This window comes from Xyrauchen texanus, chromosome 20 (genome assembly GCF_025860055.1).
Source record: "Xyrauchen texanus isolate HMW12.3.18 chromosome 20, RBS_HiC_50CHRs, whole genome shotgun sequence".
NCBI lineage: Eukaryota > Metazoa > Chordata > Actinopteri > Cypriniformes > Catostomidae > Xyrauchen > Xyrauchen texanus.
Window position 1 is genome coordinate 12,453,135 of NC_068295.1, and position 19,023 is coordinate 12,472,157.

At 38.5% G+C, this 19,023-nt stretch overlaps 1 protein-coding gene across 1 annotated transcript in view; it reads right to left on the reverse strand.

The window, feature by feature from the left end:
- LOC127660554 (protein jagged-1b) overlaps window positions 1-17,818 on the reverse strand; it is a 48,918-nt gene extending 31,100 nt beyond the window's left edge. Inside the window, exons 1-5 of the mRNA XM_052150873.1 lie at window positions 17,472-17,818; window positions 16,775-17,077; window positions 8,313-8,370; window positions 1,358-1,615; window positions 691-751 (exon numbers count right to left, since the gene is read on the reverse strand). Of these exons, the coding sequence (XP_052006833.1) occupies window positions 691-751; window positions 1,358-1,615; window positions 8,313-8,370; window positions 16,775-17,077; window positions 17,472-17,543 (752 nt within the window). The 5' untranslated portion in view covers window positions 17,544-17,818. The remainder of the gene's footprint in view (window positions 1-690; window positions 752-1,357; window positions 1,616-8,312; window positions 8,371-16,774; window positions 17,078-17,471) is intronic.
- Between the last annotated feature and the right edge of the window lie 1,205 nt (window positions 17,819-19,023).

A 19,023-nucleotide genomic window follows, 5' to 3' on the forward strand; every position in this document is an offset into this window, starting at 1 on the left:
ACACACACACACACACACACACACACACACACACACACACACACACACACACACACACACACACACACACACACACACACACATTCATCTCATTCTCTTCCCCTGTGGCCAAATTTATACACTATTAGCAAAACAAGCATTGCATTTTAAAACCCAATTAAAGGCTGGCAGATTACAGTTTAAAGATAAGGCCTCCATATCTTTTCAAACGAAGGAAAAAAAAGATTACATTTCTAAAAATAGCTAAAAATTTTTCTTCAGTCTCCACAACATAACCTCAGTGACATCGTCTCAATGCCAAGCACAATCTTGGAATAAACTGAATATTTGTAGGTGGATGTCAGTAATTGTACCAGTCAAAGGTTTGGATGCATTTGACTGAGTTTATGTTTCTCGTGATCTTAAAATCCTTTGATGTAAAGGGTTATACTTAAATGCTAGCAATTAGTTTTGTAGCAGAGCTGCAATCTAACAAACTATCACCTAGTTTTGATTTATAATTTTTGGTCACAACATAATTCCTATACTTCCATTTGAGTTAATTTATAGTTTTGAAGACTTTGATATTATTGCAGAAATTAATGAAGTATGAGTAGATGTGTCCAAACTTTTGACTAGTAGTGCACCTCAAATTACCTCAAAGAGTAAATTATGTCATAAGAATGAAAAAGAACATTTCAAATGACTCACTTGCAGCCACCTGGTCGCTTACAAGATCCATGTTCGGTGCTGCAACCTTGTCTGCAGATGGCTGGAGAAGAGAGAGAGGGAAAGAAGAGTTAGTTTTGGTCTTGTGCTCACCCATGACAACGTTATGAAAATGTACAGTGCTGGAATCTTTTAAACCTCTGGCCTGCCAACTGAATCCTGCTCTAATGTGAGGTCTGTCATCAGGCTTTGAGTATTGCACTGTCCATTTACACCTGAAGCCTTGCAAAATGGAAGACTACCTTCACCCTCTTAAAGGGATAGTTCACCCAAATATGCAAATGAGAATCCTTTAATCCCCCTCATGTTGTTCTAAACCCATATGGCTTACTTTCTTCTGAGGAACACAAAAGATATAAGGCAAAATGTTAAGCCTCAGTCACCATTCACTTTCATCATATGGAAAAAAGATGCAATGAAAGTGAATGGTGACTGAGGCTAACATTCTGCCTAATATCTCCTCTTGTGTTCTTCCACAGTACAAAGAATGCAATACAGGTTTGAAATGCCATGATGGCAAGTAAATGAAGACAACATTTTTGGGTGAAATATTCCTTTAAGAAGGTAGAGTTGACTTTAAAATGCCTCTTTGAAAAAAGGAATCAAGATTTTTTTTGTCAAATGTCAATGAAAACATAAACTTGCTCACCTGTATTGCAGTCAGGGCCAGTCCATCCTTCCAGGCAAGTCTTATTGCCATTCTGGTCACAGGTGTAATGTCCAAAGAACTCATCGCGTGGCCGGCAGAACTTGTTGCAGCCAAAGCCGTAGTAGTGTTCATCACAGGTTACCCGGATCTGGTAATCAAACTGGCCGATGGAGCCGATATGGTTCAGCCTCTGCCATTGTTGATTTGGGTTGATCATACCAGAGTGGTATGCTTTCTCGATGAGCTTTACGGGCGGACCTGAACAATTAGTGTGTCAGTCAGAAAGGGCTCAAAACAACAACACCACACATTATTTAAAGAGCTAAATGTTAACCAAGAAACTTTAATGTCTCTGTATCTGGATGATTAGAGATAGAAGATATTCAAGAAATAGCCACATTCACTTTTAAAGGAATAGTTCACCCACAAATTAAATCATAATTTATGCACCTCGTGTTGTTCCAAACACATATGAAAAAAAAAATTCTCCTCCTTATTGGAACTTGACAACCCTGGTCCCCATCCACTTTCACTGTGTGAAAGAGAATATCTTGGACATTCTGCTACACTTCTCTTTTTGTGTTGCACAGTACAAAATAAAGTCATATGGGTTTGGAACAACATAAGCGTGAGTGGAGGATGAAAGAATTTTCAATTTGGGCGAACTATCCCTTTGATTACAGTTTGTAAACAAGAAGTAATCTTACTGGCAGACAGCACTCATTACATCACTAATTCTCTCACAATCTGATCCATTCAGACTTCTCTCTCTCTCTCACACACAATGTTGAGGAGTACATCAGAGAAGTAAAAGTTGAATGTAGCATCTTGGAGACTCTGGGTGGGAGAGTATTTCTATTCATTGGAAAGCTCAGTTAACTGACCGGTGTTGCCTTTGCACACTCTGGCCAGTGTTATATCCACCTCCACTATCACAATTAAAAACACCCTCCCACAGATTTCATCCTCAAATTCTTCTACTCCCAAATGTGCTGTATCTATCTGTTACAGAAGCTGTGGTAGGCTGACAGCTCATTTCTTTTGACATTTCATTCTTGGATCTGACTAGGAAAGCAGACCATGAAGCGTCTTTTCCTCCCTTTCTTATAAACACAAACTTTTATCTTTCAGAGATGTGCAAACTACATATTTTTTGACTAATCATTCTTAAGGAAGCTCTGTAAAATTAGGCTGGTTTCAGGTTCACCTGACCCTGATCAGATTCATTCTTTGCATCTTAAAACACGGCCCTTGTGGCAGGATACTTAAAAAACAGCACGAGATGCAAAGGCAAAAGATGTCCATTCTCTAGAGACTGTAGATTAAACTTAAAATTAATTTAAATATACAACTTTTCCAAAAGAGCATTTAAAAAAATATTGTTTTTTTATGAATTTGACTGTGAAAAATTGACTAGTAGGTGGATTCCCGGAATGACTACTATTTCTAAATCCAGCTAATGTTTTTCCCCACTTCCTTTAGCTAAAACTGGCATATATATACACTGTATATATTTACAGGTGGTACATGCTTGAAACTGATTGTGTGGAGCAGTGCATGCTTTTGTCCTGGGCATAATAAACACAAGACTGGATTTACTGTAAGAAGCATGGAGACTTCACCTGCAAGCGGTAAGCCAGGTGTGGGAGAGAAAAGGGCAAGTGGCCTTATCTCTTAACATTGCCTAAAAATGCTCCCTTACTGTCATCTGAAACAGTGTCAAAAAAGAAACTGTGCAAGAGAGACCCAGCGTCTGCCCGATAGTAACTAAATGGCAGCCAGAGAAAAGAATAGTTGAGATTTTAAACTTCAGCATTCAATTTGTTTTATATATGCATGTATAGTGTCTTATGCATTGACAATGTGCAATTAAAGGAATAGTTCACCCAAAAATGAAAATTCTCCAATCATTTACTCACCCTCATGCCATCCCAAATGTGTACAACTTTCTTCTTCAGCAGAACACAAATGAAGATTTATAGTCCAATTTCTCAGCTCTTTTGGTCCATAAAATGGAGAAGTGAAAGAGTGCCAATATTTTTAAGTTCCAAAAATCCCATAGGTCAGCTTAAAAGTAATTCATATGACTCTAGTGGTTAAATCATTATCTTCAGAATCAATCTGATAGGTGTGGGTGAGAAACAGATCAATATTTTAGTAAAGTTTTACAATACATTCTCCTCCTTGCTCAGTCAATCTCCACTTTAACTTTCACATTCTTCTTCTTGTGTTTTTGGTGATTCACATTCTTCATGCATATACCCCCTTACTGGGCAGGGAAAATAATTTCTATCCATTCTCTCCCACACCTATCATTTAACTTCTGAAGATATAGATTTAACCACTGGAGTCTTATGTGTTACTTTTATGCTGCCTTTATGTGCTTTTTGGAGCATAAAAATTTCAGCACCCATTCACTTGCATTGTATGGACCTCAGTGGTGTAATGTAACAAAGTAATACTACTTCGTTAGAGTCCTTAAGTATTTTTTGGAAAAATCTGTACTTGAGTTTTTATATTTTTGTCAACTTTCACTTTTACTCCACTACATTTCCTAAATAGAATGCATACTTTTACTCTGATGCATTTCCCCTATGCATCTTTGTTACTACAAAATAAAATCGGAAGAACAAAGACTACAAGCAAGCAGGTTTGACGAATCAGTGGTCAGGTCCCATCATGCAAGTTAGATAATTGGTTAATCACATTAATGCGTAAGTGCAAACAAGTGCTCTCAAACAAAGCCGCAGTTTAGTTTCCACTTAAGCCAAGGCATGTCAGATGCTAGCGACTGTATGTGAAGGGTTCAACTCTACAATGAGACGATGATGGAAGCAGAAATAGCGTCGTGGCCTGCTACTCTGTTGACAAATGCCGGTTGTGATGAAGACGAACACCCACAACCGTGGCCATATTTGCGAGAAATGTTTTCTTATGTTGGAATGAAAGATTCTTCGTACCGGATGAAGAGCCTCTTATCCAAATATACGGAAATATTGGCATTTAAAAACATTGACTGTTAGTGTTGTTGAGTAGCATTAAAATCCTGTTACTAAAGTTGCTATGCTTTGAAAATGTCTGTCTCTCACTTTTTTAGAGAAAGCATGTACACCGCCTTAACAAATATGGAGAGCTGATATCAACAAAGAGAAAAGGGGCTTCTGAGACTCCTTCCACCAGCAGACAGACCACATTAGTGAACACCTGAACGGTGTCTCAGAGGGCCACTGACAAAGTGGTTGTGAAGAACGTGGTCCAAGGACTCCAGCCATTTAGCATTGTTGAACAAAATCCATTTAGACATTTTGTATAGGAACTGCAGCCTAATGCAAAAATTATGTCATGGCTGACTCTGCGCTCCATGATTGATGATGCCCCTAAAGGAATGAAGGCGGTGACTGAGGCCATGAGACTGCTGGTATGTCAGAAGGCAGCGCTTCATTGGTGTTACTGCCCATTGGATTGACCTTGACAGTCTCAAAAGATGCTCAGCAGCCCTACCCTGTAAACAACTGAGAGGTTCGTACACATTCAATGTCTTGGCAAATGTCCTGAATGACATCCATTCAGAGTTTGAAATTCGGGGGGAGATTCTGAGAACAACAACAGATAAAGGCTCTAACTTCATAAAAGCTTTCCAAGTTTTGGTGAAGATGAGAACAACAATGTAGTCAAAAGTGATAGTAATGCATTTCAACCAGGAGAGGATGAAGAAATTGAAGAGGGGGTGAAGAAGTGGAGTTTGTTTATGTGTCAGCACTTCTGAATGAAGATGATGGTTTGGCGTTCCAGCTCCCAAAGCACCAGCACTGTGCTTGTCACCTACTCAACCTAATAGCTAATGTTGATGCCACGAAACCAACATCCAATGAGGCATACAAGAAAGTGTACCGTTCAACATTTGGCAAGTGTGATGCACTTTGGAACAAATGCAGAAGATCCACACTTGCAGCTGAAACTGTTGAAGATGCTTGATCCCTGCAACTGCTGCGCCCAAATGCTACCAGGTGGAACTCCATGTTCCTGGCAGTGGAAAGACTGCTGAGGATAATCAAAAGACAAGGGTGAGGGGGGGCCAATGTCTTGAATGTCTTTAGAACTGTCAATGTGTTTCCCCTCCCTTTCTGGGGCACTAACTGTTTCACAGTGTATCCCGACATTTTAGTTAATCCTCTGGGGTCTGAGGGTGTTTTGGGCCCTGGAGAAGTTGACATGCCTTGACATTTGTGCTTTTTTCAGCTGCTTAAAAACATACTAATGGCTAATGTCTGATAACACTGTATTCAGCAATGTATGTACATGTTTGTATTTTTGAGAAAATAATGTTTATGTGTGGTTTTTGAAAAAACATAATTCTTAAGTAATTGAAATAAGGCCATATAACACATACTAAACATTTGTCCACAAGACTTATGAGAACTGGATCCTGTAGCCTAGAGTTTTTGCTACAAAATTATGTGAAAACCATCCTGATCACTCATTCATACAAAACAATATAGTCATTTAACTTGTAAGACACATTTTTTTTTACTACAGAAAGCTTGCGATAAACATTTTGCCATTTTTCATTTCAAAGAAAACCAAATGGAAGAAACCAATTGAAAACTGAACACAATCTTGTTGCCATTTTTTGCTTTGCATTAAATCTCCACCATACTGCAGAAGCCTTATGTTGATTTGTTTGCTCAGAAAGTTTTGCAATTTGGAAAAATGAATGACACGTTGACCCTGACAAAGCTGAGCTCTTTGTTCCTTTTGAGAGGAATTCAAAGTAATCTTCAGCTTGAAGTCCTCTTTTTTTTTTTTTTCTTCAAGTTTAATGTAGGCTCCATTTTTAAGGTAGTGTACATGCTTAAAAATAATTAACTTTTTTTTATTAACAGCATTTACTTTTACATTCAATACTTAAGTACATTTAATATTAGTACAATAAATGTCAGATACTTTAAGACTTTTACTCAAGTAATATTCCAATAGGTGACTTTAACTTCTACCATAGCCATTTTCTGGTAAGACATTTGTATACACTTTTATCAAAGATTTTACCTGTAAAAATGTGTCTAATTAACTCTATCCGCAAAAAAAATGCAATTAATCACAGCACACTGTGCAATTAATTAGTTGTTGTGGCAGGACTCTAAAAAAAAAAACAGCACAAGATGGCAAAAGATGGCCATCTGAATGTGTATACTGTAGCTTTAGAGACGGTGAATTGAATGAAAATTAAAGATGCAACTTCTCCGAAATGCTGTTTATGTAACTCATATCCTTACGTTCAAAAACAGCTTGATGGAGCACAACCGAACAGAACAGAACCGAACCGAATTCAGGGGACTTAATATACATTTTAAAAGATGGACCATTTTTAAGTTTACATATCATCTTAAAACACAACGCTCATGGCTGGATGCTCATAAACCGGTGCAAGACATGATGCAGATCTGAATAAGTACAGCTAGAGAGGTGGTGAATTTAATTTAAAGAAGCAACTTTTTCTAGAGGGTTTTAACGTTCAAACTGTTCAAGAGCTAAAGCACTGCACACTGTCAGCATGCTAATTAAAGCACCACCACTTTAAAAATCAAGATAAACGAATCAACCTCAATAAATCAACTATACGATTGCTGGACAACTTTTCGACCATTGTGATTCCTGCAAGAAAGCTTCTCTGTAAACTGATGGAACATGCTAAAACTGGTAGATTTAGTGACTCTCGTCCTCAGAGGAGGAAGGAAGAGTGAAAAGAGATGATAGTATGGCAGCTAGGCTGGGCTCTGGTTCATGAGACTCTGGAATGCAGAGGGCTGTTGTGGCATTTCGCTTGCACCCTGAGCCTTGCAGCCAGAGCCAAGTGTCACATATTTACTACCTGCAGCATGGTTCACTTCACTGTGGGGTGAGGAAGTCACATTAAACTGTCAGAAGAGCCTCTACTCTTTCAGGACAAACACTATGGAGAGTTGGGTTCGCTAGCTAGTGAAAAGAAATAAATGTCCTAAATTCTACTCTTAGACAATTTATGAGACAAACAAAATAATATTTTAAAAGATCAAGTTCTAAAGAGCATGAAGAATTTGGACAAAGTCTGCATGTGATCACCAACATGTTATTTTACTGTAGAATATTTATTAAAACTAACATAGTTACAATATCTTCTTAAAACACAGCAAAATCAGATAAAGTCCAAGCCTGAATTGGCTGCTGATTTGGGGATTTCCCGCAAAGTTTCAAGACAAATAAACAGCAATAAAACCATCTAAAACTTAACAGTTTACATATTAAGAATTATTTAAAAAGACAAATAAAGTAAAGTCTAAAATCACTGGTTCTAGCATCAGAGAAACCAAGTGCATTTAAGGTCTATAACTTGAAAGGTTTACATCGAATAGACAGCAAACAAAACCCCAGAAAGCAACAGCAACTCTGAGCTCAGGATCTCTAGCTATAACTGAAAGTTGCTAAACCCAATTGAAATGGTAACAGCTCAATCCACTACAGTTATTCAAATGAACTGCACTAGACTCTGTGTAGTGCCTAAATGGGATTGTTTCTGGAGTGTTAAGCCAAGTTAAGGTGTAAGACGAGAGAGGTTATAGCAAACATAACCTTGTGCTTGAGCTATGCACCGTGACAGAGAGGCTGTGAAACCTTGACTGCAACACCTGCCATTAGTCATCAGGTATTCGGAAACATTTTCATAAGCATGAGGCCCCCCTCAACACAGTGTTTCTATAAGCACCTCACACACACACATCCTCCATTTCCCTTCCATTTTCTGTCACACACATGTCAGCACACTTGATTTAAAGTGAGCAACTATGAGCAGAAAGGGTATTTAAAACTTCTTAAAACTTAAGAACTTAAAATTTCATCAGTTACACAAAGGTTAAACCACAGAAATGAAACAAAATGAAAACAAAACAGGAACAGATCCTCTAAGATTCCGAATACTCACTTTCACTGGTGGTATCATTATTGAAGTCCAATGCCTCCACTATCAACGTGTAGGACCTCTGTAAGGGACAAACACACATGCAGTCAGCAATGTAACCAAAATAGAGCAACATCAAAGATTGTTTTACATCAATAGAGCTTTAATCATTGACCTCGTCTTACAACCAATAAATGTGCCAAAACCGGACCATGAGAACATGCTGAGAAACGTGCCATGAAAGATCAGAAGAATAGCAGAACCTTGACCTTCTGGTAATGCTGCCTTTAAATTTTGACCAGGCATTAGCAACTTTTCAATTGAAACACTGAGCAACAAGCATCCTTGCTATCCTCCTGATTTAAATTTAAATTGAAAAAGCCCAGTTTGGAACAATTACAAATGCACTAATTTATCAGTCTGCACGGCTGTCTTTATAACATTAATTAAATCAACTGTCTTGTATATTCAAACTATGTTGCATATCTACATGGATTTATTAAATAAAAAAGAAACATCACATTTGGAGCAATTAGGGCTGTTATCCTACTCCTTTTTTAAAGTTCAAACAGTTTGAGCTTTTGATTGTTCTTGAAAATGTAACTGCCATTAGAGCATCAAGCTCCCTTTCTCTACATTCAGAAATAATTTCCCAGACAATAATGAAATTTCCAGAAACGACAGACCTCAGACTTGATTTAAATGTGCTTGTTTATTATTTGTGAGGATCTCTCCGTTTGCCGAAACACAGGGTCACGCCAGTCTCTCTGACAGTTATATTAGGGGTGGGAATCTTTAGGCATCTCATGATTCAACTACTGCAATTCAAGAAATCGGCACAGTCAGATTTCAAAACGATTCTCAATACATCTCAATTTTACTTTTGCAAGTTAAGGTGGCTCATTGCTAAATTGTGTAAAGATTCTCCCTAAAATCTCCACTGAAATATTCTGACCTGCAATTAGAAATGGAATGAGCGGGGTATCAAAGATGGTGTAAATTAAATTCTGCAACAAACCACCTTTTGTCAGCAATCTAGAAATACTTGGTAAAATAATTGCAATGCTTTAGTAAATAAATATATTCCCCAATCCCAAATTTATCTGGCATCTCTTTAGCATCTATTATAAAAAAAAATTGCATCAATATTCTGCTCGTTTGAAGATGCCTTACTCTCTTTGCAAGGAAGATACTGTACTTCTTTTGTGCAATACTTGTATATTAGAAGTAACTATCTAGCCAATTTCTTGGTATATGTGGTACGTTACAGTGGTGCAGTGATCGTATCAAAAAGTAATACCAAGGATATTGGTAATATACCATAATGGTACTGAATGATTTTCAGATTAATGCACCACAACATTTACATGGTACTTCAAAGTACTTTAAAGAATGCAATGATGCTAGCACTACCATGGCACCCCATGCCCACAAAAACCATTGGAAATACCATAGAACTTTGTTAGCTTCCACATAAAGTTTCACCATACAGGTCATACATAATACAGTCCATGAATATTGAGATATGTTCCTTTGACCATTCTGCATAACTGTCCCACATATCTAACAAGAAGAGGTAGAAGAAAGCAGGTTGAAAATAAGCTTTTTCTCTCTTTTTTTTTAAACCTACAAAAATCCCCTTTCGCTTCTCACTTTCAGGTCTTTTGTGTACTGCGTTTTGTTCCTCTTTTTCCCTACGGAGAGGAATGTGGAGTTGAGGATCTGAGGGAGTTGCGGGGGGTGGGCTGCTTTTAGCATGACTCCAATGCAGGCCGAGATCTCTGGAGGGCATGGCTACATTTCAGCACTTCTGAAACGCTTTGTCTGACTTAAGGTCACCATGGCTCTCACCGGTATCAGGTAACAAGGGCCACAGCGAGAGAAGAGAGAGAGAGATAGAGAGAGATTTCTCTGCCTGGGAGCATAAAATGTGTGTCCACATCTAGGAGTTAGAGTATTAGTATTAGAAAATGAAACAAAAAAAGCAGAAATGATAGAGTATATGAGAGTAAAACAAGTGTGAGTGTGAATGCCATCCTGGCCTGTGCCAAAACTCAAGCATCTCTTACAGCACATACTTGTCAGAATCACATCCTCGTACTCTTGACAGAGCACTATGGAATTTCCAACATCGCCAACTTTCTTACTGTCTGTTTGCAGCAATTACAGACTCAAAGTTCCTTATGCCAGACCATTCAAACAAACCTGTGATGTGCACCTAGTACAAAGAGCTAAAATTAGTCCCAGGTCATTCCAGTCTCATTGATCTGAAGAATATCAATATACAGTACCCGCCTCTGCAAAACAAAGTAATACCTCAAGCAGAAAAGGTCACTCAAGTGGTACATAGTGACAACACTTTTACAGTAACCGTGTTTATGCGCAATATAAGTTATTTGATGAGAGATGTGTCACCTCTGTTGAGATACACCTTGTCCTTCCTCTCCTTGTCCACACTGTAAACACAGCCACACACTCATACTACATGCTGCCAAATCACAGCCCGCATTGAAGTGACAAATCTTTCTAGTTCATGTTAAGCAAGCACACAGCTCATTGATTTCAAAGGTCCTGCATTTCCACTATTGAAACGCACACATTATGTTTGAAAGTGCCCGCTACTGACTGCTGACATGTCCGGGCATGAGCTTTAACAAGCTCCAGTTAGACCAGGCAAACACATGGACTTAGCAACCTACAGTATGCAATTAGTATCTGGTTCGGTAGGTTATCCAATGCTTGCTGTACCTGTCATTATCCTGTATATTATGACACAAATTTCTGCTCCTTTGAGGGACCAAATGAATAAAAAAAAACAATCAAAGATGATTGACTAATCATCTAACAATCGACTAGTAAATTAGTGAAGTTGACTAATGTATCTAGATTTTTAAATATGCATGTATGTATATACAGTAGAGTAGGGGTTTCTTCAACTTTAATGACCAGAGTGGCATTTTCACCACATCTCAAATTCTGTATAGGGTTTTAAATAATTCTGTGATGGATATTACATTTTTTAAATAAAATAGCGGACTACTTTGTTTTGCAAAGTAGCTAAAATTTTATGTATAGCTAAAATTTTTATAGCTAAAATTTTATGTATCCTAAATACAGTAAATTAATTAATATTTTCACAGTTTTTGCACAATTTGGCAAAATTAAAGCTTGATTGGAAATTAAGTCCAATACCCCCCTTTCTTTTCTTTTTTTTTTGCTTATTCAAACACTTATCATATTTAATCTCAAGCATGCTCTTCCCTGACAATTTTGTCGACTTAGTACACTAACCGTTTTTAGGGGAGAAATTGTTTAGTGTGGTGGAAATGATGCCACATTTTTCATCAGGCTAGAATCAAAAAGGCATTTGAAAATGCCAAAGTGGCAACTTAGAAAACTTTTAACTTTTTTATGTCTCAAGACCCCCAGTTTTTGTTCCATTCCATTGTGGTCCAGAACACAATGCGTCTCAAGTAAAACCCCTAAGAAACCTGTCAGATTGGGGTCAGGTGAAACCGAACCCAGCCTAATCTTCCTTAAGACCAATTAGCGGACTAGTTGTTCAGCCAACTCACCGTCCAGTTGATTTTGAAAATATGTGAATTAGCACATACCTAGTCTCCTCAGCACATACAAGCACAGCTTTTCATTCAGAAGTGAGGGAGATTTTAGAGCAGGGGCCCACAAGCCTGGCCAATCTATCTCACTCCATAACTCACAATCTGGCTATCACTTCTAAATGCCTGCTGCCACCAGGTTCATTTTTCCCATACTTGTCAATGACAACTGTTTCTTCATTGAACTCAAACTACCCCCCGCCCCATGTCCTGGTCAGCAGCAGTCTCTGGAGCTTTGCACTGCTTTTGCCTTATCACACTGGGCCTATACAGGCTCTGTCCAGCACACAGACACCATCTGATAAAGGCCTCTGGACTTCACTGCATCAATCACTGACATGCCAGACCTACCACTCTCCTTCTCTTGCTCCAAAACTCCCTGAGCCCAGATATATGGTGTTTAAAATATATATAGTTCACCCAAATATGAAGGTTCTTTCATCATGTACTTTCCCTCATGTTGTTACAAATCTGTATGACATTCTTTCTGATGTCAAATACCAAAGTAGGTGTTAGGCAGAATGTTAGCCTCAGTTACCATTTACTTTCATTGTATGTAAAAAAGTTTCTGTGAAAGTGAATGGTGATTGAGTCTAACTGAATTGTAATTTTTGGGTGAATATGCTTTTAAGGAAAATAGCTCCTTGTATTGTGCATTTTGCCTTTATCACAATCACTTGGTTTGGGAATTTGTTGAATGATGACTTCATTGGTGAAATTGCAATTATTAAAAAGAAAAGCTGACATGGAAAGTGACAAATAGTCAGAACAATGGCTCCAGATACAGCGCGGCAGATTTCACGGTCAACAGGTTTACATTAGCGGCTCAGAAATGTAGATTATGACCAAGGAGGTAGACGTCCTTTTTGACATACTAAAGCAGGAGGTGAAATCACAGTAAAAAGAAGAAAAAGAAAAAAAAAAGGGGAGGAAGGCCTTCTTTGCAAAAAGATCGCTATCAGGAGTGGTGGCCGGAGATAAGAGGGGCTCCCAGGGAAAGCTTTTGAAAATCTTTCACTGCTTTCTCTGGCGTGGAAAATGAGACAGGCTTCCCTGATAACAGGTCTGTCACTCACCTGTGCACACACAAGCGCTACTGGCAGCCATCTAATCTCCTGTCACTCACGACAGTGATTGCGAGCAGGGACTACTGAGCAGAGAATCGGATCAAACGACACTTCAGCTGTTAGATGTGTGAGTGCGTACCGCCTGATCTCTTCTCGTAAATGGAGTATTCAAGACTAGATATCTTAATACCAGCAGAACGAAGTGTTTCCAGGTAGCATTATGCCTAAACCATGGAAGCTGTACTGTATGTGGGGTGATTAAGCACAATTACCACAACACTACACAACGGCCTAACAATACCTCATTCAAGACCTGAACAAGACAGAGAAAATGGCAAGTGATGCATTTCCAACTTCTATGGCTTGAGTAATTTGTGCTTAAGTGCCACATCATAGGACAGCATATAAAGCAAACATGTCAATATCCCCTTTGGTGCCAGCAGCTCTTTCCCTCAAGGCAGGATAGGCATCTAGATGGTTCACCTGCTCACCACAGTCCTGTCCCTCTCCTTTCCAATGGCACAAAAGAGAATGGAGACAGCATGCTCAAGCAAAAGTAAAAAATTAAGAAGAGTATTTCGGATTCAGTACAAGTTAAGCTCAATTGACAGCATTTGTGGCATGATGGTGAAAAACACAAAAATGTATTTTGCTTTGTCCCTCCTTTTCTTAAAAAAAACAAGAATATGGGTTAAAGTGAGGCACTTGGAATGGAAGTGAATGGGGGCCAATCCGTAATGTTAAAATACTGTTTTAAAAGTATAGCGACAAGATGTAAACAATATCTGTGTTAACATGATTTTTATGCGATAAAATCGCTGACTAAGCTTTTCTAAAGCTTTATAACAAATTTTACAACTTTGTTGCCATGACAAAATAAATCTTAAAGTTTTAAGGTTTATTTTGTTTGGCAAACAAATTTGTATAACTATCTATCCATCCATCCATCGTACATACAACCAAAATAACCATAAGAAAACTACAATTTAAACAACTTTACAGCTCAAATAATACAGAAGTTTTAACAGAAGAAATAATGTAAGTGCTTTTATAAAATTAGAAGCTTAACATTTCTGTCTATAAACCCTCCAAAAATTGGCCCCATTCACTTCTGTTGAAAATTTCACAAAATAACCTCAAATTTATGCTTTTATCTACTATCTATATTTTTTTCAATACTGTGCTACAAAAGCTGTTGATTGAGCTTGACTTGTATTAACACAGGACATTCCTTTAATAGGGTTTTTTTCCAAATATTCTGTCAATATTTACTCACCCTCACATTGTTTTTTTTCCCATACAATGAAGGTGAATGGTAACTGACACTAGCATTAACATCTCCTTTTGTGTTCCAAGGAAGAAAGTAATTTGGATTGCTTATTTATTTACTTGGCATGGGACATGTATTTGAAACACATAAATACTAATTTGGCTTTAGAGGAGGGAATGGATTCAAACACCATTTAACAGACTGGAAGATGGGACAGGAACATTTTAATTATCCAATTTGCTGGTAAACCAGCTCTTTGGCTTTGGCTCTTGCTGAGCAGACAGCCCCAGGTGCATTCAGGGCCATGGGGCAGAGAGCAGCTCTGTAATGTGCTGAAACGGCCAGTATGATAAGTAAGGTCAGGGATAGGGCTGGGTTTGTCTAGGAGCCGATCTCATCACTGCTGAGTCGAATGCGGCTTCCTGTTGCTTGCTCTGGGCCAGCATTATTCCTGGACTGGCTCCATTGTGCACAGTAATCCTCCCTGTAGCCATTTTGGCCCAGCCATTGTCCCCCCTGTTTCATGTTTGCTGGAGCTGGCTCAGTCTGGGTGGGCCATGCCCCAAACCCCCTGTTTCTTTTATTCTCTGTACCCCTCTCTAAAACTAAAACAGAGACCACTAAATTGCTATAAAAGGTGCTAAATAAATGGGTGGTATTTGACTAAGTGGAACCAAAGTGTGGCAAGGAGTTGCTGTTTTGTCTGGGAACTTCCTGAGAGCTTTATTAACTTCAGTAATTACAGAGGGTTGCAAAGTTAAAAGGTGCAATACCTACTCGCCAGTCAGCCGTGACTGACACAAAGCCTAAACTTCAACCCTCTACAGCGGCCAACCGAAAATATAATTATCGAATTAAATACTGGCAGCCTCTTTACAGACTGAAGTGTGCTACCATAATTTTTTCTTTAATCATAATTTTGAAGACTACCATTTGAAGTCTCTTTATTGCTGCCATCAGATTCATTATTTTGTAGCAACTATTTTCTAACAACTATCTTCTAACACCTAGATATGGACACTAATTTTATGCTCCCATCCGATTTCTAAGGTTATTTATGCTTTGGGTGTACTGTAAACATTAATTAAAAGATTACTTAAAGGCACCATTTGAGGTTCCTCGGCTGCCACACCAGCAGAACCCTCTGGAAATCCTCCTGACACCCTTTAAAGGAGCCTCAAAGGAACTTATAAGCCTTTCTCTTATGATGGAGTTCCTGTAAGAGTTCTTGTAGGATTTAAGAGTATATTACTCAGAGAACTGAAAGGATGTCTGGAGGATCTCTAAAGGGTTCAGCCACTGCTACAGCTGAAGAACTCCAAAGTGCCCCTTGTGTATTTGTACAAGCTGGTAGTCCACATCACGAAATAGCCCAAATTTGATCAACACATGCACAATGGAGACTAGTGGACAACTCCGTAAGGGAACAGTTCAAACAGGGACACATTTTCTTTGTCAGACTGACAGTTCGTCCTTTGAGTTTGTATAATTTCGATCGCACTGCTTAGAATTGTATCCATGACATCGAGCGAGCAGGTGTAGGCACGCACACCAACAGAACTAAAGGACCGTTCAGCGTCCCCAGCACCAAAAGGTCCTGAATATCTGCAAGCTATAATGAGTGGAGAATCCCAACACACTATATTAAGTTGCTAAATACCACTAAAATAGTTCCAAGTAATGAGCTGCTACGAAAACAAACAGTTGCACCACACTATTTATAAAGTTAATATAAACGTGCCTCTCATGTTGATAGAAATCAAACTAGCCTATATATTGCGGGAGGGTTTCAATTACATTGCTGCATATCAAAACACAGAGGTTTACTGCAAATCACCGGTTTAGACTTGGCAACTCAGGGTAAAAGACCCTTATACATATGATTACTTCAAGAGATCACGGTACTCATAACTTATTTAGAGCAGCAAGACAAACATTGGCAAATCTCTTCTCTTACACACTTCAAATCATGTGCTTCACACCAAACAAATCTTCTTTAATTTGCATTTTAATACAGTAACACAAATGAAAACACAGGGTAGATGGAAGACAACACCTGCTGTTTATTTGACGTATTTATTTACGGAGTTAAAATTAGACGACTGCCACACACATCTGAGGAGTTTAGGAGCCACTGAAACGAGAAGTGAATTAGCTCGGGCCACTAGCAACAGGCAAGTTCATGCACCACTGAACATTTGAAACCGCACTGATTGGGAACAAACACACGTAAATAAACAAATACAGCAGTATATTTTATAGGGCTGACAAGTGAGCGCCTACTATTTGACCATGAGTAATAACGTAACGTTAACGTCACTTAGGTTGTTTTGGGTATATATCAAAATAATCGAATAACCCACACTTGCATAACTGAAATGAAAAAGGTAAACTCCAGGGAGACAAAACGCGCACGTGGAGTGGAAAGACGCAGCCTATCCACCAGCGTTGCGTCATCATAACATGTCGTGACCTCATATTAAATATGCACTAAAAGAAATTGCCAAGAGAAAAAAAAGTACAGCCACTCACCGGCCAAGCGAAACTGAAGGGTAAAACAATCCTTGTCTTTTCACTCCGCGTACCCTTGGTCGAAAATTTATTCCCACCGAGAACGGGCGTAGATCCAGTTCCGAAACTGCAAGGCCCAGCCGCGGACACTCGCGATTGATATTCCTTCAGACAAACTTTAAAATACGTATCACATTCGTCCCGCGTGCATCTGCGATCCGCCGAGTTCCTCGCGCCGTCGCAGCACGAGCCGTCCTGCAGTTCACCCTTCGTGTTCTGCATCGATAAGATTTCCAACTCGAAGTGTCCCGATGCGTCAGACACCTGTTGAGAAGAACAAGTCTTTGCTGTAAATGCATGTGCATGAAATGTAAAAATAAAATAACTCACTTTCTAAAACACCTAAAAGGATGCTAACCATCTGTCAATATCAAATTCAACTCAGAACTTTTGCGCTGCTTTTGAAAGTTCCAAACAAGGTTCTGCTTGTTATCAGAGGTTGTTCTGATTGTTACCAGACAACCAGGGATGAGATTATAACCACGATGGACTTTAGTCTAGCATACAAAATCTTTATTGCAATAATAGTTGTAATGTCAAATAAAGTAAAAAAAAAAACCTCAAGACAAAACAATAACATATATATATATATATATATATATATATATATATATATATATATATATATAAAACTCAATAATAACTAAAATCAACTTACCTTCGTCGGCAAGCATAACAAAAAGGCATGAAGGTAGAAAGTAGAAAACACTGAACTCCGTCGCACAATCATGCCTTCTTGCTGGTGTTGCTTTGAAACGCAGAAGTTCTAGCCGACTCACGGCTCTAATGTTCTCCCCGATTTAACATGCACGGGTGGAGACAAATTTATTTTTATATTTTTTCCAGAAGACTATATTCCAATGTATAGGAAACTGCCTTCTGCTATACCAACGTATCTGAAATTCTTATATTTCTTATTCAGTCTTTCTCTCTATATTTATTTCCCTCTCTATCGCTTTCTATCTTTCTCAACAGCGGTTAAACATTACACTAAAGCCATGAGAGCGTTTGTCCGCGACTGACTGACTGCGTTTTCAATTCACCAAGTCCCCTTAGTGGGGGTGGCAAAAGTTAAGGGAGGTTTGGCTTCTCTAAAACCCCGCCCCCATGTTCCACAGAGCTGCTTAGAGTGAAATAACTGCATGTTCCTATAAGTTTTCTGCACTGTCGCACATTTGAAAACGGCAATTGATCTATCTATCTATCTATCTATCTATCTATCTATCTATCTATCTATCTATCTATCTATCTATCTATCTATCTATCTATCTATCTATCGTATATACAACCAAAATAGCAATAAATACATTAAAAGATTGACTGAGCATCTACTGTATGTATTCCGGGTAGTAATGAGAAGCCAAGAAGAGCTCCTGAAAACCATGTAAATTATCAGAGTAGTAACTTTGACACAAAAAAAAAAGGACAATTAATTTTATGATGTCAGCATTCAAAGTATTTCAACATTCAGAGTGTTTCAGTTTCAGGCGCTTTCAGTGGCCATGGATTTATTCACAATCTGTAACTTTGCTGTGAACTGCACTGTGTGCATATACAACATTCAATAATCTAGATTTAATTATTAACACCTACTATTGCCCCAATTGTCCTTGCTGCCCTCTTGTGGAGAGGGGGCAATATATTATAAGCTACTTAAATACGGATTCATGTATGTAAGTTTTTTTCTGGCGTGCATTTCTGCCACTTTTAGTCTAATATCTTTTACTCTTCCAGACTTTTCCCTGACGTTACAGGTCATGCTACATAGGTCATGCCGCAGACCTTAGTGCAAACAGTCACCCAGCATGAGAAGCGGGTAATCAGTAACTGGGTTATTTCGCCATGTCATTTTACAACCAATGTAGTATGTGGAACAGGCAGGTTTGTGGTATCATATCCTCTGATAAGTAACCCCAGTAGGAAAAGTGCATTTCTACATGTCAGTCAGTGTGTTAGGAGTCTATTAATCGTGTTGTTGAAAGACAGCTGAGGGTCTAACTTCATTTATCTCTGTGTTAGATCTGAATAGTGTGGACTAGCATACCACAGAATCTTAAGAGGATATACAAGCAACATTTTATTTCCTAATATGTCTAATCCTTTTAAGAGTTTATGTGAAGTTTACTGAATATCACTGAATGCACACTACATTGTGAAATAAACTATTGACAAGCTTATAGATTTTATTGATAAACCTCTTCACCTTATAT